General features: G+C 43.6%; 2 protein-coding genes across 2 annotated transcripts in view; both read right to left on the reverse strand.

Moving 5' to 3' along the window:
- Positions 1–3: 3 nt before the first annotated feature.
- On the reverse strand, positions 4–1,768 carry fam181a (family with sequence similarity 181 member A). Its single transcript, XM_039651114.2, has one exon. It carries the CDS (start codon positions 1,079–1,081, stop codon positions 473–475), a length of 609 nt encoding a protein of 202 aa, XP_039507048.2. The 5' UTR covers positions 1,082–1,768; the 3' UTR covers positions 4–472.
- Positions 1,769–3,329: 1,561 nt separating this feature from the next.
- exd1 (exonuclease 3'-5' domain containing 1) overlaps positions 3,330–23,959 on the reverse strand; it is a 36,216-nt gene continuing 15,586 nt past the window's right edge. The window contains exons 2-11 of the mRNA XM_089119992.1: positions 16,375–16,443; positions 15,636–15,666; positions 15,483–15,538; positions 9,265–9,329; positions 9,071–9,157; positions 8,883–8,987; positions 8,712–8,792; positions 5,798–5,941; positions 5,245–5,427; positions 3,330–3,679 (exon numbers count right to left, since the gene is read on the reverse strand). Of these exons, the coding sequence (XP_088976118.1) occupies positions 3,524–3,679; positions 5,245–5,427; positions 5,798–5,941; positions 8,712–8,792; positions 8,883–8,987; positions 9,071–9,157; positions 9,265–9,329; positions 15,483–15,538; positions 15,636–15,666; positions 16,375–16,443 (977 nt within the window). The 3' untranslated portion in view covers positions 3,330–3,523. The remainder of the gene's footprint in view (positions 3,680–5,244; positions 5,428–5,797; positions 5,942–8,711; positions 8,793–8,882; positions 8,988–9,070; positions 9,158–9,264; positions 9,330–15,482; positions 15,539–15,635; positions 15,667–16,374; positions 16,444–23,959) is intronic.

Here is a 23,959-nt window from a genome sequence, read left to right on the forward strand (position 1 = left end):
GTGTCACGGCATCGATTACCAGTTTTAATGAGATAATTCAGCACAAGATTTGGATTATGACAAGGCTTAATTAGTGTGACAGAACAACATTCAACTAAAAGATAATAATAAATACCAATCTATCTCTACATCACAGTGAAATCATGCTGTTTCAGGGAAGTGGATCTGGAACAGTTTAATGAAAACTCATTCTACAGAGAGTCACCTGATGATGCGTGTCGACTAAAGCAATGCTGTGATCATATCCTGATGTCCTCGCATTCCAACTGCACAAAAGATAACCAATAACCGCATATAACCACCGGTTAAATAACCACCGCACGTGTGTATTATTCCTGCTACATCTGTACTTTAAGTGCTCAAAGGCGCGTGATCATAACATTGCTCGTGCATGTGCAGCACGTGTCAGGAATGGGTTAAACAGAAGAGCTGAAGAAGGTTAGTAGTCCAGTAGTGCTGTGGTCCTCCAGCTCTAGATGAAGCCGAACACGCTGAAGATGGAGGAGGAGATCGCGGGCTTCGTGGGAATCGGCTTGATCACCACATGCGCGTTACCGCGGAGTCCGTCGATGAAGCCGCGCGCCTCCGCTGTTATGTTCCTGAGAGGCGCGTCCGCGTGCAGCTGACACTGAAGAGGGCAGCACACGCACGCGCACGGCGCGCTTCTCCTCGGCAGCTCCGCGTGCGGGTGATTATTAATATTATTATCGCGAATCATCTTCCTTTTCTCTGCGTGAGATTTGACGCTCGCAGGGCCGCTCGCGCTGTTCCTCAGCAGGTGCTGGAGACGCGCGCGAGTGCCCGGGGTGCGCGGTTCCTGCCAGAAGGACGCCGGGAGCTGGCGCGCGCGCATCGGCACGTGACCCGCGGGGTTCGGGCTCGGGTCCGGCGCGTTCGGCCGGGCGCGCACGCGCTGGTCCGCGGGCCTGTGCGTGAAGCGCTTGAGCTGCTTCTGCAGGTATTTGCGGTGGTCCACGGAGCGTCTGCAGGGCGCGGATCGGTCCAGCGCCGCCTTGATGTCGCTCGACGCCAGGTTCACGAAGTTCAGGAGCGTCTTCACCTCGCTGTCAGCGTTGGCCATCGCACGCGTTCACCCGGAGCGTTCAAACCTCCGCGCTCAGGGCCGCGCATCTGCTGTCCCGTTCCCGGGTAGTGCGCACAGAAGCTCGCGAAGGGACGCTCTCCGTAATAACGCTCACTGAAGCTCAATGCCTATAGACTCGGTGTATCACTGCTCTGAGCCAATCACAGCCCGCAGTCTTCTCACAATGAGCTCGAGAGCCCGGTGTCGGATTCTTTGCCGCCACAAATAGTTGTCATGGAAATCCCTCAGGAAAATAGCGCGCGGACGCGATGTTTCTCCGTAGAAACGGTCACCGGTTCCCCTCGGGCACAATGTGTTTGTAAAGGGCCGGTGAAGCGCCACGCTCCTGTTCCCCATCCCGATCCCAGTCTGATCCCGCATAACCATGGGAAGCGGCTCGAGCGCTCAGGAATCTTGTCCCTCTGTTTGCCCCCTCAATCCACACACACAAAAGCTGAATTACTCATTCAAACCCGCGGGACAAAGCCGGGGAGCCGGAGAGCACTCTCGCGTTTGTAGTCAAACATTCGGAGACTTAAATCGAGTCGTCATGAAAGAGAGAGAGAGAGTGGGACAAAGCCCATAGAATGGCCATCAGCAAACATTTCCCTGTGTCATATCAGCGCGTCTCCATGGCAGCCGCTGGCCCGCGGACAATAGCACGAGCTTACACACTCGAGGACTGTCACCCTGCCAACCGAGACCGGGACACTTTCCTGACTTTAAGATCACTTATTTACAAAAAAAAAAAAAACATAAAAGATATAGCATCTTTAGTAAAAAGAAAAAAAAAACATCCTAGCTAGAAAGGTGCGCAATGGATTTAGGAAACAGCCTCAAGATGTGAAAAAGCTTTTTAGAAACGGTAACACTCGTTTCTAAAACAAAATAAGGATTATTAAACGGATAGTTCCGGTCCTTGATTCTGATTGTGGAGTCATTCACAACGGCTTCGAACGCGGCTCAACCAAACACACACCTGCGACCGCATTACAGTAGTGTTACACACACACACACACACACACACACACACACAATCATCGGCATTCAGCAGATAAGACTAACTGAACTGGACAATATATACTGAAAAAGGCAGAATCCCTCATGTCTGTAGTTCTCTTGCATGTCGAATGTAAGATGCTGCTTCATTCAGACACCAGACAAAACAAACATTTAAATCCCCTCTGCGATCTATCTGCTTAAAGGAGGAGTTCATTTTAAAATAAACTTTTGCTGATAATTTACTCACCCCCGTGTCATCCAAGATGTCCATGTCTTTCTTTCTTCAGTCGAAAAGAAATTCAGGTTTTTGATGAAAACATTCCAGGATTTTCTCCATATAATGGACTTCAATGGGAACCAAACGGTTCAAGGTCCAAAAGACAGTTTCAGTGCAAACTGTTCAAAGGGCTTTAAACGACACCAGACGATGAATAAGGGTCTTATCAAGCGAAACGATCGTTCATTTAATAAATAAATAACAAAGTTTAAGTTTTATAAGCTCAAATGCTCACTTTGCTCTGTTCTGTGATGCGTGTTCGTGACTCTCCTGTACGAACTCGTTCATCAAAATAAACTAATCTTTTTTTGTGTTGTTTGGTTCATTCAACGAACGAAATGAAGGAATTGACTTGAAAAGATTCGTTCATTTTGATGAACAAGTTCGAACACGAGAGTCACGAACGCGCATCACAGAACAGAGCAAGGCGAGCAGTTCAGCTTATAAAACTTACATCTGCTTTCCTGTCCAGATTTACTCTCCAAATTAAAAAGAAAAATGTAGGATCATCCATGTCCGTTATTGCTAAAAAACGTCTCGCTCAGCTGATCTTTCCACAGTTCTGGTAAATCTGCCGTATCATTACAGTCTCGGCCTTCTCAGGGTCAAAGATCTCCTTTTCTAGCCACTCTAATGTCTTTTTTAAAACCAAAGATGAAAGTTTTTATATGAACTTGTAGAGGGATGATGGAGAGATTGATGGAGGAATGATGGAGGGATGATGGACGGATGGAGGGATGATGGAGAGATGAAGGAGGGATTATTCTTAGTTCCCGCCAGTTTAAATCTGTTTCCTAAAACGTGTTCCTCTGTTGAAGAAGCTTCTGTCCGAGTCCTCAGGGTTAGTGCAGAAACCGTTCTAATGAAAGAAAGAAAACAGGAAAAGCGTGCACGCACACACACACACACACACACACACACACACACACACACCCTTCTGTGGCCAGACAAACACAGGAGTCGACAGCAGAAGAAGAGCTTTACATTTAATGAGAACACACACTGCAGAACTGGAACACGTGCAGCATTCGGAGTTCAACACACTGCACACAAATTAATCATCTTTCAGATAATAAGAGAAATGAGCGGAGACACACACTCCTGTAGAGCCCTATGAGGACAGGAGAAACACAACAGTCCTGATGCACACAGAGGACCGGTCAGGCGGAGTGTGTGTGTGTGAGAGGAGAGGGTCTGAAGCTGGAGCGATCCAGGAGACCGGCATCAGTCAGAGAATAGTGAAGCGTGGCCCATTCCCGACGCTCCCGTCTCACCGACAGCAGCTCTACTGCTTCCCTCGGGAGCGCCGACTCCTCCTGATAGAGGAAACACACACAACACACACTTACTGGGGTTACAATCACTCAAACACACACTTACGCCGCAGGAGATTACACACGAGTACGGTAACGCTGCAGGAGATAACACACGAGCACGGTAACGCCTCAGGAAATTACACACGAGTACGGTAACGCCGCAGGAGATTACACACGAGTACCGTAACGCCGCAGGAGATTACACACGAGCACGGTAACGCCTCAGGAAATTACACACGAGCACGGCAACGCCGCAGGAGATTACACACGAGTACGGTAACGCCTCAGGAAATTACACACGAGCACGGTAACGCCGCAGGAGATTACACACGAGCACCGTAACGCCGCAGGAGATTACACACGAGTACGGTAACGCCGCAGGAGATTACACACGAGTACGGTAACGCCGCAGGAGATTACACACGAGCACGGTAACGCCTCAGGAAATTACACACAAGTACGGTAACGCCGCAGGAGATTACACACGAGCACCGTAACGCCGCAGGAGATTACACACGAGCACGGTAACGCCTCAGGAAATTACACACAAGTACGGTAACGCCGCAGGAGATTACACACGAGTACGGTAACGCCTCAGGAAATTACACACGAGTACGGTAACGCCGCAGGAGATTACACACGAGCACGGTAACGCCGCAGGAGATTACACACGAGCACGGTAACGCCGCAGGAGATTACACACGAGTACGGTAACGCCTCAGGAAATTACACACGAGTACGGTAACGCCGCAGGAGATTACACACGAGTACGGTAACGCCGCAGGAGATTACACACGAGCACGGCAACGCCGCAGGAGATTACACACGAGTACGGTAACGCCGCAGGAGATTACACACGAGCACGGCAACGCCGCAGGAGATTACACACGAGCACGGCAACGCCGCAGGAGATTACACACGAGCACGGCAACGCCGCAGGAGATTACACACGAGCACGGTAACGCCGCAGGAGATTACACACGAGTACGGTAACGCCGCAGGAGATTACACACGAGTACGGTAACACCGCAGGAGATTACACACGAGCACGGTAACGGCGCAGGAGATTACACACGAGCACGGTAACGCCGCAGGAGATTACACACGAGCACGGTAACGCCGCAGGAGATTACACACGAGCACGGCAACGCCGCAGGAGATTACACACGAGTACGGTAACGCCGCAGGAGATTACACACGAGCACGGTAACGCCGCAGGAGATTACACACGAGTACGGTAACGCCGCAGGAGATTACACACGAGTACGGTAACGCCGCAGGAGATTACACACGAGTACGGTAACGCCGCAGGAGATTACACACGAGTACGGTAACGCCGCAGGAGATTACACACGAGTACGGTAACGCCGCAGGAGATTACACACGAGCACGGTAACGCCGCGGGAGATTACACACGAGTACGGTAACGCCGCAGGTTTACAAGTGTGTAAGTGTGTTGATACGAATTGACGTGTCATACATACGCCATTTCATGAGATCAGTCTGGGCCACCAGAAGGGTGTAGTCTCGTGTGTGTGTGTGTGTGTGTGTGTGTGTGTTCTGACCTGCTGTAAGAGCAGGGACTGGTCGTGGCCGCTGCTCATGTGTGTGTCCACCAGAAGCGTGTAGTCGGCCATGAGGGCGTCCAGCAGGAGCAGGCGGAGCGGCAGAAGGTGGAGCACAGCCGAGGCCATCACACTCATCAGCAGCGGCGGACACGGGCGCAGGTACCACACCTCAGCACACTCCTGAAGACCACAGCAGTGTGTTCAGCACTCACACACCAACACACACACCTGTGGTGCACTAGCACATGCACTGGCCAGAGCGGCAACATATATCAGACCTGTGTGTGCTGCTCTCGGGCCCACAGCGGGGTCAGGGCGTGTGTGTGTGTGTGTGAGACCTGTGTGTGCTGCTCTCGGGCCCACAGCGGGGTCAGGGCGTGTGTGTGTGTGTGTGTGTGTGTGTGTGTGTGTGTGAGACCTGTGTGTGCTGCTCTCGGGCCCACAGCGGGGTCAGGGCGTGTGTGTGTGTGTGTGTGTGTGTGTGTGAGACCTGTGTGTGCTGCTCTCGGGCCCACAGCGGGGTCAGGGCGTGTGTGTGTGTGTGTGAGACCTGTGTGTGCTGCTCTCGGGCCCACAGCGGGGTCAGGGCGTGGGCGGGCAGCTTCAGGTGGAGGTGGAGCAGCTCGGGGAGACGGCTGAGCCGGTCCGGGAGGAACCCGCCGGTCTCGGTGTAGAACAGCATGAGGTCCGCCACCTGACGAACAACAACAGTCCTGAGCTTCAGACACCGGCTCTCGTTTATCAACTGTGCGGGATCCGCTCTGAGTGTACGTGTGCAGAAAACCAAACATGCCGTACGCAAAAAGTGTGTGTTTATAAATCACAGCTCATGCGTGAGAAAAGCGTACGCCTCTCAGGGCCTGTTCTGTGCGACGGTCATATGAGACCCCAGAACTCAATCGACCTGTGGCTAAGCCACGCCCCCTCCACTCACTCGGACACACAGTCAACATTCGGGGACAGGCGCTAAGGCAGCGGTCAAAGTAGGAGACGTTTCCCAGGAGGCAATTGGTGATTTTTGGAGACAGAAAGATTATACATTATCTCGAAGTCAGCTAAAGGGCCTTAACTATGCATTGGAGGGTTATATTAATCATTTTATTGTTGAGAAGGTCGATGAAAAGCTTCTGCTCCAGGCAGAGATGTACAGGTCACAGTGTAAACGTGATAAACCACGTATCGTTGCCATCAGCGTTTGGTGCTACAGTATTTACATCAATCATTCAGCACAACATTGTTAACATTTGTTATCTCGGTTATTTACAGATACGTTAATGAAGCTAAGTGACCTGATGTACAACACAGCTAGAAGCTTACGTTATCTAGTGTTACTGTAACGTTACGTTCGAGATTTTAAAGATAACGTTCAAATACGTTGTTGACGTAACTGAGAACAGATGTAGACATCCTTGTTTAATTTATCCACGTTTGCATCTCTTAATCCAGAGCAGACGCGTATCTCGGTTGAGATGTGGCTTGGGTAAAAGAAACACACACCCAGGGCCGTATTAAGAGCTCACTGGGCCCCGGGGCTATGAGTTACTGCAGGGCCCCCCCACCACTTTAGGTCACCAACTACATGAGCTAAATGTTATATTATTATACGAGTCATATACGATATTATTAATTATCCATCTATGATATACTTCACAGTTAAGTTATGTTACTTTTTACACGATTTTTTTTATCATATCAAAATGTATTGACTACCAATTTCAATATCACCAAAAAATAATAGTAGCTTAAGAAAATAATCTCAAGCTTACTGATGACAAGAGTAACAAATTAAAATAGAACAAAGGCACAATAAATCGACCTATGAAAAACTTAAAGCACTGAATAATATTATATTATATAAAGTAATCAAATATACAATACATGGTTTTCACTATAAATTCAACATTCATTCTTGTTAATTTTGCAAAAGTAATTCAGTCAAATGCAGTAAATTACTTTCTTTCTGATGTTCGATTAACATTATTGACACACATGGCGACAGCAGCTTTATTAGCAGCGTCTGTCACTTTGAGACCTCAGAGTCGGATTCAAGTGCGCTGTGCAAAACCGTCTCAAGTTCACCACAGTCTATGGTTCACCTTGGTCTCAAAACCAGCATTTACAAAATGAATTCTCCCGCTGCTCACTGTGCCTGAGCAGTCTGAAATAATTTGTATCCAAACCACAACGTTTAAAAACGCGTTTAAATGATAAACTTACATCATGATGGCGCAGCAAAATTTAAATATTTCTACCGGATATATTATCGCCAGTCCTTTAGGCGAATATAGAGTTTAATCAAACACAAAAAGCAAAATTATACCTCCATCAAGTTAATATTAAAACTTACCGAAAGTTTGTGGGGTTGATGATGACGCTGTGTTTTAAGAATAGACTAGATTAGAATGAAGAGAAGAGTAAAGGCGATTTATTGGTTGATGTATAGCCTATTCTAATAAGGCGCAGGCAGCCATCATCTATAGGCCTACGTGCAGCAGCAGGTCGGTCGTTCACAAGTTAAATATACTGCTAATATATAGCACTGCGGAGCGCTGTCAGTTCTTCCTAAAACCCAAACGTACCGTCAGAATCAGCACGATCGGCGATTGTTGCAAAATGCTGTCTTCTACTGTTGCAAGATCAAAAAATGGCTATTAAAAACACAAAAGCCTGCGCAAGAGACGCTGTTCACAAGGCGGTGCACGCTCCGAAACAGACTCCAACGAGACAAGAAAAGTAGCCTTCGTGCGTCCTTAACTATCAAATATACATAAAAATGTCAAAATGACCAGCTCTGAGATTCACTTAAACACAGTTTATTCACTTAAACACAATTATGTCTTAAATGGACGTAAATAATAGGGAGAAAATGATGGTGCATCAGTTACCTATTAGATCTGCTCTCGGTCTTAAAGGGGCAGCAGTCTAATAGCCTAAACCTGCTGACGATTCAGCCATTAATGCAAATCAAACAACAAAAGGCAGAGAAAATCACTCACAGCTTTTGAATGAGTAACTTTAGATTTAGTAAGCATTAATCTATCTATGATAAACTATACAGTGCTATTTTATATTTGATATCTTTTCAGGTGTTTCTGTCTGAAAAGAAACCTAATTTAGTTATGTTAGTACACCTTCCTGAAATTAAAGCACTTTGTATATAATTTGTATCTTTGATTAATTGAATTCTTGTGTTTGTACTTGTTTTTTTTTCTTATGTCGTTTTTGTATTTAAAACAAAAAAAGCCTGCACATTGCTGCATAACAAAAAGATATTTTTCTTCGTTTTGCTTTTTCTATTTTACATTTCAAAATATAGAGTTTAATTATGTTCTTAATTCTTAAAAAAAAAACCACCAAAAAGAACCGATAAGAATACCGTTAAAGTACCGGATCGATAAGCGGTATCGGTAAGAGTAGTAATACCGATAAAACCTTAACGATACCCATCCCGACCCCTGACCCACCTGCGTGTCGAAGACGTTGGTGAGGTTGACGTTGAACTGGGCTCTCAGGCACCGGGCCACACAGCGGCAGTCGTGCACCACCTGAGGAGGCAGAGGAGTCAGCACACACACACACACACACACACACACACACACACACACACACCCGCTGAGAGCACTACATCAGCTGACCTTCAGAATGTTTGGATTCTCCAGGATCATGGACAGCCCGTTTTTAATCGCTTGTCCTCCAAGCAGGAGTATATCGAACAGGTAGACGACTCTCTTCGTGGCGACCTGCATCAGAACAGTCCATCACACACACACGCACACACACACACACACACACACCCCAACAGAAGATGAGGTGTTCCCGTCACCTGTAGCCAGCACAGCCTCTCCTGCTCAGTCTGCCCGAACACATCCGCACCGAGGCCGATCACTCTCTGCTCCTTAATGTGCATGACCTGAAATACACCACCACCATCATCATCATCATCACCCTCATCATCATCACCATCACCATCATCATCCTCATGCATGAGTGGAACAGAAGAGGAGCTGTATTACTCACTGCAGGCCCGAACTTCTCATGCAGCTCGTCGATCAGCACATAGTTCAGGTCGTGCTCATCCCCATCTGAGGACCACAGGGAAACACAGGCTGAAACTCCAGATCCTCGTTATTCTGCTGCTGTGTGGAGGTATTTTCTGTAAACTGGACTCTTAAGCTGTTATAAGCACATAACTAAATGAGTAGCAGTGCAGGGAACCAGTTTGCAGCAGAGCTTATTCACAGCAGCGCCATCTTTAATCTCCAACGGGAATGAAAGCGAGGCTGTGTGTGTAGGGCTGTGCCCAGGTGTGTGTGTGTGTGTTTGTGTTGTTCAGCTGTGTGTTTAGGGCTGTGCCCAGGTGTGTGTGTTTGCGTGAGAAAACGAACAGTATTTATTTCATTTTTACCTCTTGTAATCACAGTCACGTCCAACTGATCTGAGGGCACTGGAATGCGGCGGAAGTGATCTCTCTCGCGTGTGTACGTCACTCATTGTTTACAGAGATTTCGGCAGTGTTACCCTTCACTGTGAAGATCTAAACATATTTAGATGTACAGGAAATTGCAATGGAAGACGATTTCGATATATCAACAGACAACGTTGATTTTTTTTTTTTGCAACCGCGCAAGAGATCACTTCCGGCGCTTGTGCAGACCGTAGCGCCCTCAGATCAGTTGGACATGGCTGTGGTTACACAAGGTAAAAACGACATAAATACTGTTCGTTTTCTCACACAAACCGCTCGTATCGTGTCTTAGTCCATCAGTGTGTACTTACATTTACGAGTCATTAAATCATGTTTAATTTGAACTTCTCTGGGCATGCTCTTTGAGGTGGTGACCATAGACCTCCATTATATGACTGACAGATAAGAACGGTTTGACCTAAAAATATCAAAACTGAAAATACTGTGGAAACAAAGACACCTACATCTTGGATGCCCTTGAGGTAAGATAAAACATATCAAAAATTTATTTCAAAAATTGTGTTTTTTTAAAAGTGAACTAATCCTTTAAGTCGCTGCCTGTTCAAGGAGTGATGAAATCAATTACTCAACATTAAAGTCATGTTGGCTTCATTATGGTAATAACTTTAGGCATAAAGTTAAATATTTGTCATACCCGACCAGAAAATGTTGAAATAAATGTCACAATAGACCAGTTGTAGGTTGTGTCGGGGCGGCGCCAGAGAATATTCAACGGAGGTACTGAGGAGATCATTGACAGCGAGAGTATTGTATATTTAAATACCATTATTAAATGAGCAAAACTTAAATATTTAATTATTTTAATTATCACAATTAAAGTTTTAATTTTACTAAATTGAATAAGCACAACATTCAATCAAATATTCTTAAAGATTTATTATTAAGTTATTTCAACATAATATCTCATTATTTCAACATAATATGTGTGCGTGCAATATAATCAGAGTAGCCTAATATTTCGTTTGGAATTGTTTCGTTTAAAGATTTCATTGCAAGCTTTCTATAGATATATTTCTCATGTATGTGAGGCATAGTTTCGGCTAATTTATGAGTGACTGCGCCTGCGCCTCCATGTCATGATTGCATTGTCTGCAATATTTGGTTCTTATTTATTAAATCCAGCCAATCGGTTAATGTTATTTTTTTTAAAGATACAATTTATACAAAACGAAATTCACTTTAAAGAAAGTGTACGGTTTCTACAACACAACGTAGGCTAATGAGTCAAAATCATATCTGACCCACTTCATGTCTACTAAATTCATAATAAAGTAGGTTATACTATGTATAAAAAAAAAAATCAGATGAGTCCAGAATAAACGCAATGCGTTTAATTAGCCTACACATTAAGCATTTTCCTCCCATAGAAAATCATTATAAGAACGATTGGTTTTATGTAGATTAGAATGTCCCAGCATATGTCGAAATAACGAGAGTGCTGAAGCACCTGCTAGCCCCTCCCTAGCGCCACCCATGGGTTGTGTTTGTATAATTGCGTATCTTATTTAGCTGAGGTCAATTAAACGCAATTCTCACGTATCCTCAATGATGATTAATGAGACGGCCCAGCGGTTGGTTGAAATTCAAGAGGCTGATTTCCGCGCGTCAGGGCAGTGACGAGTACACATGTTGTCCAGACGCCATAGGCACAACAACCTAGTAACGGCCGTTCCCGCTGCGGTAAATTGCTATAGAATAGTTACAAAAATGGAGAGAAAATATAAACCGGGCGCATTAAACAGAAAAGAAAGAGATTGTAGGAAAAGTGTGGTAGCATCGTGTGCTCCTCTCACATCGTACTTATCATCATCATCATCATCCACAACTCAACACTGATAAAATGATAATAATCCCATTACTCAGTCATCGATAGTTAACGTTACTGCTAGTGCTAGCCCTACAAGCCTGACACTGGCTAACAGTGGTCAAGCCCAGCATAGCTCAGAGTGGGGCGATTGTCGCCGGCAATCACTAGAGGAACCTCGTCGGCCACGGACGGCCCAGCTGCAGCGCCAGCATGAGTCCTTCAGAGGCGCACCGCCTAGCCAAAGTCCTGTCTGAAGACGGATATCCCACTGACCCGTACCTTTCTCATCACCGGCCTCGATCCGTGCAGTGATTGGACATGGTCGTTGCCGGCCTGGTTTGAGGGACAGCTACAAAGAGTTCCCATATGCGCCAGATGGGCGGCTCGGGTAACCCAGTGGAGCGTCAGTGGTTGGCGTACTCACCCAGGGCAAACCGACTGTTGTGTTTTTGTTGCTGGCTTTTTGGTAAAAAGTCCAATGACAGTGCTGGGAAAGCCTGGGTTGACCCATGTATGGGGTTTTCTTCATTTAAAAAGGGACAGAGCGGGTTGATTGCCTTTTTAGCCAGACGGGCTGCTTTTCGGGCCACAGAGAACATGCTGGGCTGGGAGGACCTGACTCTGACGAGGGGAGATTCTCAGAGCTTGCTGGCTCACCCTTGAGCACATGAATAACCCGGTCAGCAGAGTGACCTCAGTCACCAGTCCCAGAATGAGCTCGTTATAACTCTTTCCACTGAGCACAATAATCGATGAGATAAAGTCAGCAAAGTTTCTCAGCTATCGTAAATTCCACCACAGATATAACGAGAATACATCAGTTTTCTCTTTCACTCTGTCACCAAATCAGGCAGCAGCACTGAATGCTTTAATAAATTTGAGAAGTTACCTGATGGTAGTGTGGCGTCATTTAATGATCTTTTGCATAATTCTTTGATAAAGGACCCAACCCTAACCCTTAATGTAAATGATCTGAGGGGACAAGCATATGCCGGTGCCAGGGGCATGTCAGGCCAGTGAACAAGACTGCAAGCCAGGGTCAAGCTAAATTTCTCAGACAGGGCATTTCATGTCCACTGCGGCGCACACCTCCTCAAGCTGATTCTTATGGATGCTGCATGTTTGTGTAGCGCAAAAGTTTTCTGCTTTTTAACTTCAAGCCTTCCGAGATTTAAAATACTGGAGGAGGAGCAGGAAAACATGCACCTTGAAAGAACCATTCTTACGCTGAGAACCTTTCTGACGCCAGGTGTGCCTCCAGGAAGCCGGAGACGCGGTGATACGAATCCTCCCAGCAACCGTATCCGACACCACCACAACAGCACACCCAGCCGGCCTCCGAAGCCGATCGCCTACTGTCTAAACTCAGCACACTTCAATTCATTTTCATGGTGTTTTGGAACGATTCATTGAAGAGGACATCCATCCTGTCGAGTTACCTCCAAACGAATCACTGGTTGTCAACACTGCGGTGGATCTTACTGACCGTTCTGTCTCAGATCAGGAGTTACGCACGGAGGAGGCCTTCGACAGCATGGAGAACACAGCAGGAAATATGGCCAGAGAGAGCGACCAGCCACCGAGATCGCGGAGCAGAGGGGTCGCAAAAGAAAAAGGCATTTTGACGAGGACGAGAGATCAGATCGAGGACAGCAGACGCCGCTTCAAAACAGACAGTTATTTTAACATACTCGATGCTTTTGTAGGACAGTTGGAAAGCCGATTTTCGGACTTAAAAAAATGGCCAAACTGTTCGCAGTACTCTGCCCAAAGCGGTTCGAGCACCCTGATGCAGAGGAGGTAATGGTTGAGCCGGCTCTACTCAGAAGCCATTCCTCATTGCCAACAACATGGATAGAGCCTTCCCACCCCTGACCCTTCCCACCCCCGACCTCTCCCACCCCCGACCTCTCCCACCCCTGACCCTTCCCACACCCGACCCTTCCCACCCCCGACCCTTCCCACACCCGACCCTTCCCACCCCTGACCCTTCCCACACCTGACCCTTCCCAATTTGCCAATTTCCCAAATCTACCCTTTCCTAATTGTCTCCGTAATTTTAAAGGTACAACTGTAAACATCTTAAAATAGCTACCAGTAAACATTCAAAGGAAAATTCTAAAATAATAACAGCATCAGGAAAATATATCTTGTCAGATGTAGGGAAAAAAAACGAAATAAAAGCTATAAGGCTTCTCTTAATTTGCTGTTCAGTGAGACATGTCTGGAAGCTTGTTTTCGCCACAGAGTGAGAAATAAAAAAGGTAATTGCGACTTTTTATCTCACTATAGGGGTGGGCGATACGACCAAAATTGTGTTTCACGATATGACTAATTTTATTTCACGGTAACGATATATTTCACGATATAGTTATTTATGTAGTTATCCTCAAAAAAAATTAATAAATCGACAAAAAGGGCTTTGTATAATAAATAAACACAAATAATTTAGAAATGAAAAGTATGTCACCTTGTTTTATTTTTATTTTATTTGATAAATTATTTATTTGGTAAACTATTTTTATATCAAAATATAGTAAACAAAAAACACTCAAACTTTTAGATTAACTTCCCACAACAGACTGATATTAAATACAACTCAAAGCTAAAAAAAATTGGCTGCTCTCCGCTTATGTTTAGGCTAATTCATATGAAGTGTGCATTACTCTTTATTCGCATTCACTACCGCGAAGATGCTTGTTTGCATCGTCAATGCAATCTTTATCTTTGCAGCAACTGACATAGAAAACACGTTGGGTCAGTCAGAAATGATTATGACCACTTATTACGTTTTGTTTTGTACAAAGCCTTTCTTTAAAACGAATTTCATTTTGAATAAATTGCATCTTCATTTATTTATTTTTTTCCATCAACGAATTGCCTGGATTAATAAATAAAAAGCAAAGATAGTAATCAGGACACGCGCCGACGCATGACTGGAGCGCGATTCATACATGAACTGAAACTCGGCATTAAGACACATGTCTTAGTGATCTGAGAAGTGTGTATATATATGTAAGCTTGAAATGTCTACTTTTAAACAAAACAATTACAAGCTAAAAGAAATGGGCTGCTCTCTGCTATAGGCTTATTCATATGAAGTGTGCATTAGGCTACTCTTTATTCGTGTTTTCATACCATGAAGATGCCAGTTTGCATCGTCAATGCAATCTTTATCTTTGCAGCAACTGACATAGAAAACACTAGTTTATTAATAAATAATTTTATCTCGGCTCCACTCGGCTCGCGTCGAGAGCTCGTGGCGCGTGATCTTCAGAAATGCGCTGCCCTCTCTAGAGGAAATATCACCACTCTGCTCACATTCTCTGGTGTGAGACAATGTGCATCTCCTGTTTTCTAATAGTTGATTGACAACTTTTAGATGCATTATTGGAACCGACACTCTCTGGTTGAACGTGTCATCATGTGTGATGCCGTCTGAGCCTTATCTCGTAATTTTTAATTAGTCACGCGGTAATACCGTATACCGCGGTAAAATAGGGAGGAGGTTTGACGGTATGAAAATTTGGATACCGCCCATGCCTAGTCATTATAATTTTAAAGTTATTTCCATCGATCAATTTGCTGCAAAAATAACGACCGACATGCTTGTTTGCTTTGCGGCCCCTTATACAGTTTTAAAAAAGATTACGCATTCGATCTACGTCAGAGCATCAGAGCGTCCACGAATCTTTCCACGGCGTCGTTGGCAGGGCGGTGAAAGCGTATTTTGCCGCTCTCGCCGGCGGCGGTGTGAACGTACGGTAAGCTTACTTGGCTCAACAAGTGCCACATTATTTCATATACATTCATCAAATATTTTACGTTTTATTTGAACAGTTTTAATTTTAAAATGAAATGGTAGCAGATGGCACCATGATGAAGCTCCGCCCCCACTGGACTGAGAGTCTAGCTCCGCCCCTGATGAAGACCTTTATTTACCCATGATGATCTTCCTCCTGAAAGAGCTGAACTCTGACCTCTGCTCTTCATTAACACTGAAATCATAGCAAATAAATGAACAATCATGACCTGTACTGATTCAATAAAACAAAATGAAGCGATAAAGCATTAAATTAGTATAAAGACACTCACTGGTCTTCGTTCAAAGAACTGATGAATTCCACTGTCATAAAAAGCCAGACAATAATTAGCACATCAACAAAAACGGCACAAATGTAATTAGTTGTTTCACCATCACCAGCTAAAATACTTTAAAGGTTACCATCGGATTACTGAAACATTAAGGCCAATTTATACTTCTGCGTCGAGGGTACGCCGTAGTGCACGGCCTTGGCTACGCACGTAGGCGACACCGTTGTGAGCATTTATACTTCTGTGTTCAGGTCTTGGTTGCTCTGCAGTACTGCTCCGAAACTCTAGTTGGCGGCGGAGGGTTTTAATGTTCCATTGTGTTTAGATTCCTCACGGCTAGGTTACTACAAGCAATAGCGACTGAAAGAGAGCTGATCATGTTGGAGTTGGAGCTTATTGAGGTGGAAAAACAGTTCACTTTAGTGAAATTACTAAAACTGAAAGGCAGAAATGACAGAAGACGTCGGAGGAGATGGTACGTGTGGAAATCATAGACAGTGGTGGAAATGCGTGAGAAGGTACGTGCGGAAATGCGTAGGAGGAAATGTGATGCTACCAAGCCGACCAATCACCGATCTTGCGGTCCGCGTCGTCGCGACGTGTAGTTACATTTTTGAAGAGGTGCGCGTCAGGCGACGGCGAAGGGTACGCGGTATGGGACACGTCTGTGCGTATACTACGCCGTACCTACTGCGCGCACCCTACGCAGAAGTATAAATTGGCCTTTGAGTTTAATTACCTTTCACAATCTCGTGTCCAAAAATTTGTTTGACGCCTGGAAACTTCCGTCCGCTTTTCACCTCAGACACTGCAGGAATAAACACACCTTAACTAACTCTATAATCTGCAGTTATTCACCTCAGACACTGCAGGAATAAACACACCTCAACTAACTCTATAATCTGCAGTTATTCACCTCAGACACTGCAGGAATAAACACACCTCAACTAACTCTATAATCTGCAGTTATTCACCTCAGACACTGCAGGAATAAACACACCTCACCTAACTCTATAATCTGCAGTTATTCACCTCAGACACTGCAGGAATAAACACACCTCACCTAACTCTATAATCTGCTGTTATTCACCTCAGACACTGCAGGAATAAACACACCTCAACTAACTCTATAATCTGCAGTTATTCACCTCAGACACTGCAGGAATAAACACACCTCACCTAACTCTATAATCTGCAGTTATTCACCTCAGACACTGCAGGAATAAACACACTTCAACTAACTCTATAATCTGCAGTTATTCACCTCAGACACTGCAGGAATAAACACACCTCACCTAACTCTATAATCTGCTGTTATTCACCTCAGACACTGCAGGAATAAACACACCTCAACTAACTCTATAATCTACAGTTATTCACCTCAGACACTGCAGGAATAAACACACCTAACCTAACTCTATAATCTGCAGTTATTCACCTCAGACACTGCAGGAATAAACACACCTCACCTAACTCTATAATCTGCAGTTATTCACCTCAGACACTGCAGGAATAAACACACTTCAACTAACTCTATAATCTGCAGTTATTCACCTCAGACACTGCAGGAATAAACACACCTCACCTAACTCTATAATCTGCTGTTATTCACCTCAGACACTGCAGGAATAAACACACCTCAACTAACTCTATAATCTACAGTTATTCACCTCAGACACTGCAGGAATAAACACACCTAACCTAACTCTATAATCTGCAGTTATTCACCTCAGACACTGCAGGAATAAACACACCTCACCTAACTCTATAATCTGCAGTTATTCACCTCAGACACTGCAGGAATAAACACACCTCAACTAACTCTATAATCTGCAGTTATTCACCTCAGACACTGCAGGAATAAACACACCTCAACTAACTCTATAATCTGCAGTTATTCACCTCAGACACTGCAGGAATAAACACACCTCAACTAACTCTATAATCTGCAGTTATTCACCTCAGACACTGCAGGAATAAACACACCTCAACTAACTCTATAATCTGCAGTTATTCACCTCAGACACTGCAGGAATAAACACACCTCAACTAACTCTATAATCTGCAGTTATTCACCTCAGACACTGCAGGAATAAACACACCTCAACTAACTCTATAATCTGCAGTTATTCACCTCAGACACTGCAGGAATAAACACACCTCAACTAACTCTATAATCTGCAGTTATTCACCTCAGACACTGCAGGAATAAACACACCTCAACTAACTCTATAATCTGCAGTTATTCACCTCAGACACTGCAGGAATAAACACACCTCAACTAACTCTATAATCTGCAGTTATTCACCTCAGACACTGCAGGAATAAACACACCTCACCTAACTCTATAATCTGCTGTTATTCACCTCAGACACTGCAGGAATAAACACACCTCAACTAACTCTATAATCTGCAGTTATTCACCTCAGACACTGCAGGAATAAACACACCTCAACTAACTCTATAATCTGCAGTTATTCACCTCAGACACTGCAGGAATAAACACACCTCAACTAACTCTATAATCTGCAGTTATTCACCTCAGACACTGCAGGAATAAACACACCTCAACTAACTCTATAATCTGCAGTTATTCACCTCAGACACTGCATGAATAAACACACCTCACCTAACTCTATAATCTGCAGTTATTCACCTCAGACACTGCAGGAATAAACACACCTCACCTAACTCTATAATCTGCAGTTATTCACCTCAGACACTGCAGGAATAAACACACCAACTAACTCTATAATCTGCAGTTATTCACCCCAGACACTGCATGAATAAACACACCTCAACTAACTCTATAATCTGCAGTTATTCACCTCAGACACTGCAGGAATATACACACCTTAACTAACTCTATAATCTGCAGTTATTCACCTCAGGCACTGCAGGAATAAACACACCTCAACTAACTCTATAATCTGCAGTTATTCACCTCAGACACTGCAGGAATATACACACCTTAACTAACTCTATAATCTGCAGTTATTCACCTCAGGCACTGCATGAATAAACACACCTCACCTAACTCTATAATCTGCAGTTATTCACCTCAGACACTGCAGGAATAAACACACCTCAACTAACTTTATAATCTGCAGTTATTCACCTCAGACACTGCAGGAATAAACACACCTCAACTAACTCTATAATCTGCTGTTATTCACCTCAGACACTACAGGAATAAACACACCTTAACTAACTCTATAATCTGCAGTTATTCACCTCAGACACTGCATGAATAAACACACCTCACCTAACTCTATAATCTGCAGTTATTCACCTCAGACACTGCAGGAATAAACACACCTCAACTAACTCTATAATCTACAGTTATTCACCTCAGACACTGCAGGAATAAACACACCTCAACTAACTTTATAATCTGCAGTTATTCACCTCAGACACTGCAGGAATAAACACACCTCAACTAACTCTATAATCTGCTGTTATTCACCTCAGACACTACAGGAATAAACACACCTTAACTAACTCTATAATCTGCAGTTATTCACCTCAGACACTGCATGAATAAACACACCTCACCTAACTCTATAATCTGCAGTTATTCACCTCAGACACTGCAGGAATAAACACACCTCAACTAACTCTATAATCTACAGTTATTCACCTCAGACACTGCAGGAATAAACACACCTCAACTAACTTTATAATCTGCAGTTATTCACCTCAGACACTGCAGGAATAAACACACCTCAACTAACTCTATAATCTGCTGTTATTCACCTCAGACACTACAGGAATAAACACACCTTAACTAACTCTATAATCTGCAGTTATTCACCTCAGACACTGCATGAATAAACACACCTCACCTAACTCTATAATCTGCAGTTATTCACCTCAGACACTGCAGGAATAAACACACCTCACCTAACTCTATAATCTGCAGTTATTCACCTCAGACACTGCATGAATAAACACACCTCACCTAACTCTATAATCTGCAGTTATTCACCTCAGACACTGCAGGAATAAACACACCTCAACTAACTCTATAATCTGCAGTTATTCACCTCAGACACTGCAGGAATAAACACACCTCAACTAACTCTATAATCTGCTGTTATTCACCTCAGACACTACAGGAATAAACACACCTTAACTAACTCTATAATCTGCAGTTATTCACCTCAGACACTGCAGGAATAAACACACCTCACCTAAATCTATAATCTGCTGTTATTCACCTCAGACACTGCATGAATAAACACACCTCACCTAACTCTATAATCTGCAGTTATTCACATCAGACACTGCAGGAATAAACACACCTCACCTAACTCTATAATCTGCAGTTATTCACCTCAGGCACTGCAGGAATAAACACACCTCAACTAACTCTATAATCTGCTGTTATTCACCTCAGACACTGCAGGAATAAACACACCAACTAACTCTATAATCTGCTGTTATTCACCTCAGACACTGCAGGAATAAACACACCTCACCTAACTCTATAATCTGCAGTTATTCACCTCAGACACTGCAGGAATAAACACACCTCACCTAACTCTATAATCTGCAGTTATTCACATCAGACACTGCAGGAATAAACACACCTCACCTAACTCTATAATCTGCAGTTATTCACCTCAGGCACTGCAGGAATAAACACACCTCAACTAACTCTATAATCTGCTGTTATTCACCTCAGACACTGCAGGAATAAACACACCAACTAACTCTATAATCTGCTGTTATTCACCTCAGACACTGCAGGAATAAACACACCAACTAACTCTATAATCTGCAGTTATTCACCTCAGACACTGCAGGAATAAACACACCTCAACTAACTCTATAATCTGCAGTTATTCACCTCAGACACTGCATGAATAAACACACCTCACCTAACTCTATAATCTGCAGTTATTCACCTCAGACACTGCATGAATAAACACACCTCACCTAACTCTATAATCTGCAGTTATTCACCTCAGACACTGCAGGAATAAACACACCTCACCTAACTCTATAATCTGCAGTTATTCACCTCAGACACTGCAGGAATAAACACACCTCAACTAACTCTATAATCTGCAGTTATTCACCTCAGACACTGCATGAATAAACACACCTCACCTAACTCTATAATCTGCAGTTATTCACCTCAGACACTGCAGGAATAAACACACCTCACCTAACTCTATAATCTGCAGTTATTCACCTCAGACACTGAAGGAATAAACACACCTTAACTAACTCTATAATCTGCAGTTATTCACCTCAGACACTGCAGGAATAAACACACCTTAACTAACTGTATAATCTGCAGTTATTCACCTCAGACACTGCATGAATAAACACACCTCACCTAACTCTATAATCTGCAGTTATTCACCTCAGACACTGCATGAATAAACACACCTCACCTAACTCTATAATCTGCTGTTATTCACCTCAGACACTGCAGGAATAAACACACCTCAACTAACTCTATAATCTGCTGTTATTCACCTAAGACACTGCAGGAATAAACACACCTCAACTAACTCTATAATCTGCAGTTATTCACCTCAGACACTGCAGGAATAAACACACCTCACCTAACTCTATAATCTGCAGTTATTCACCTCAGACACTGCAGGAATAAACACACCTCAACTAACTCTATAATCTGCAGTTATTCACCTCAGACACTGCAGGAATAAACACACCTTAACTAACTCTATAATCTGCAGTTATTCACCTCAGACACTGCAGGAATAAACACACCTCACCTAACTCTATAATCTGCAGTTATTCACCTCAGACACTGCAGGAATAAACACACCTTAACTAACTCCATAATCTGCAGTTATTCACCTCAGACACTGCAGGAATAAACACACCTCCTCAACTAACTCTATAATCTGCTGTTATTCACCTAAGACACTGCAGGAATAAACACACCTCAACTAACTCTATAATCTGCAGTTATTCACCTCAGACACTGCAGGAATAAACACACCTCAACTAACTCTATAATCTGCTGTTATTCACATCAGACACTGCAGGAATAAACACACCTCACCTAACTCTATAATCTGCAGTTATTCACCTCAGACACTGCAGGAATAAACACACCTCAACTAACTCTATAATCTGCAGTTATTCACATCAGACACTGCAGGAATAAACACACCTCAACTAACTCTATAATCTGCTGTTATTCACATCAGACACTGCAGGAATAAACACACCTCACCTAACTCTATAATCTGCAGTTATTCACCTCAGACACTGCATGAATAAACACACCTCACCTAACTCTATAATCTGCAGTTATTCACCTCAGACACTGCAGGAATAAACACACCAACTAACTCTATAATCTGCTGTTATTCACCTCAGACACTGCAGGAATAAACACACCTCAACTAACTCTATAATCTGCTGTTATTCACCTAAGACACTGCAGGAATAAACACACCTCAACTAACTCTATAATCTGCAGTTATTCACCTCAGACACTGCAGGAATAAACATACCTCACCTAACTCTATAATCTGCTGTTATTCACCTCAGACACTGCAGGAATAAACACACCTCAACTAACTCTATAATCTGCTGTTATTCACCTAAGACACTGCAGGAATAAACACACCTCAACTAACTCTATAATCTGCAGTTATTCACCTCAGACACTGCAGGAATAAACACACCTCACCTAACTCTATAATCTGCTGTTATTCACCTCAGACACTGCAGGAATAAACACACCTCAACTAACTCTATTATCTGCAGTTATTCACCTCAGACACTGCAGGAATAAACACACCTCAACTAACTCAATCTGCAGTTATTCACCTCAGACACTGCAGGAATAAACACACCTTAACTAACTCTATAATCTGCAGTTATTCACCTCAGACACTGCATGAATAAACACACCTCAACTAACTCTATAATCTGCAGTTATTCACCTCAGACACTGCAGGAATAAACACACCTCACCTAACTCTATAATCTGCAGTTATTCACCTCAGACACTGCAGGAATAAACACACCTCACCTAACTCTATAATCTGCTGTTATTCACCTCAGACACTGCAGGAATAAACACACCTCACCTAACTCTATAATCTGCAGTTATTCACCTCAGACACTGCAGGAATAAACACACCAACTAACTCTATAATCTGCTGTTATTCACCTCAGACACTGCAGGAATAAACACACCTTAACTAACTCTATAATCTGCAGTTATTCACCTCAGACACTGCAGGAATAAACACACCTCACCTAACTCTATAATCTGCAGTTATTCACCTCAGACACTGCATGAATAAACACACCTCACCTAACTCTATAATCTGCAGTTATTCACCTCAGACACTGCAGGAATAAACACACCTCACCTAACTCTATAATCTGCAGTTATTCACCTCAGACACTGCAGGAATAAACACACCTCACCTAACTCTATAATCTGCAGTTATTCACCTCAGACACTGCAGGAATAAACACACCAACTAACTCTATAATCTGCAGTTATTCACCTCAGACACTGCAGGAATAAACACACCTCAACTAACTCTATAATCTGCAGTTATTCACCTCAGACACTGCAGGAATAAACACACCTCAACTAACTCTATAATCTGCAGTTATTCACCTCAGACACTGCAGGAATAAACACACCTCAACTAACTCTATAATCTGCAGTTATTCACCTCAGACACTGCAGGAATAAACACACCTCACCTAACTCTATAATCTGCTGTTATTCACCTCAGACACTGCAGGAATAAACACACCTCAACTAACTCTATAATCTGCAGTTATTCACCTCAGACACTGCAGGAATAAACACACCTCAACTAACTCTATAATCTGCAGTTATTCACCTCAGACACTGCAGGAATAAACACACCTCAACTAACTCTATAATCTGCAGTTATTCACCTCAGACACTGCAGGAATAAACACACCTCAACTAACTCTATAATCTGCAGTTATTCACCTCAGACACTGCACGAATAAACACACCTCACCTAACTCTATAATCTGCAGTTATTCACCTCAGACACTGCAGGAATAAACACACCTCACCTAACTCTATAATCTGCTGTTATTCACCTCAGACACTGCAGGAATAAACACACCTCACCTAACTCTATAATCTACAGTTATTCACCTCAGACACTGCAGGAATAAACACACCTCACCTAACTCTATAATCTGCAGTTATTCACCTCAGACACTGCAGGAATAAACACACCAACTAACTCTATAATCTGCAGTTATTCACCCCAGACACTGCAGGAATAAACACACCTCAACTAACTCTATAATCTGCAGTTATTCAC

The sequence above is a fragment of the Pimephales promelas genome, chromosome 15 (assembly GCF_988280905.1).
Source record: "Pimephales promelas chromosome 15, fPimPro1.hap1.1, whole genome shotgun sequence".
In the NCBI taxonomy this organism is placed as follows: domain Eukaryota; kingdom Metazoa; phylum Chordata; class Actinopteri; order Cypriniformes; family Leuciscidae; genus Pimephales; species Pimephales promelas.

Coding starts and splice junctions, on each gene's coding strand:
- fam181a (XM_039651114.2), bottom strand. CDS start 1,081: ATGGCCAACGCTGACAGCGAGGTGAAGACGCTCCTGAACTTCGTGAAC.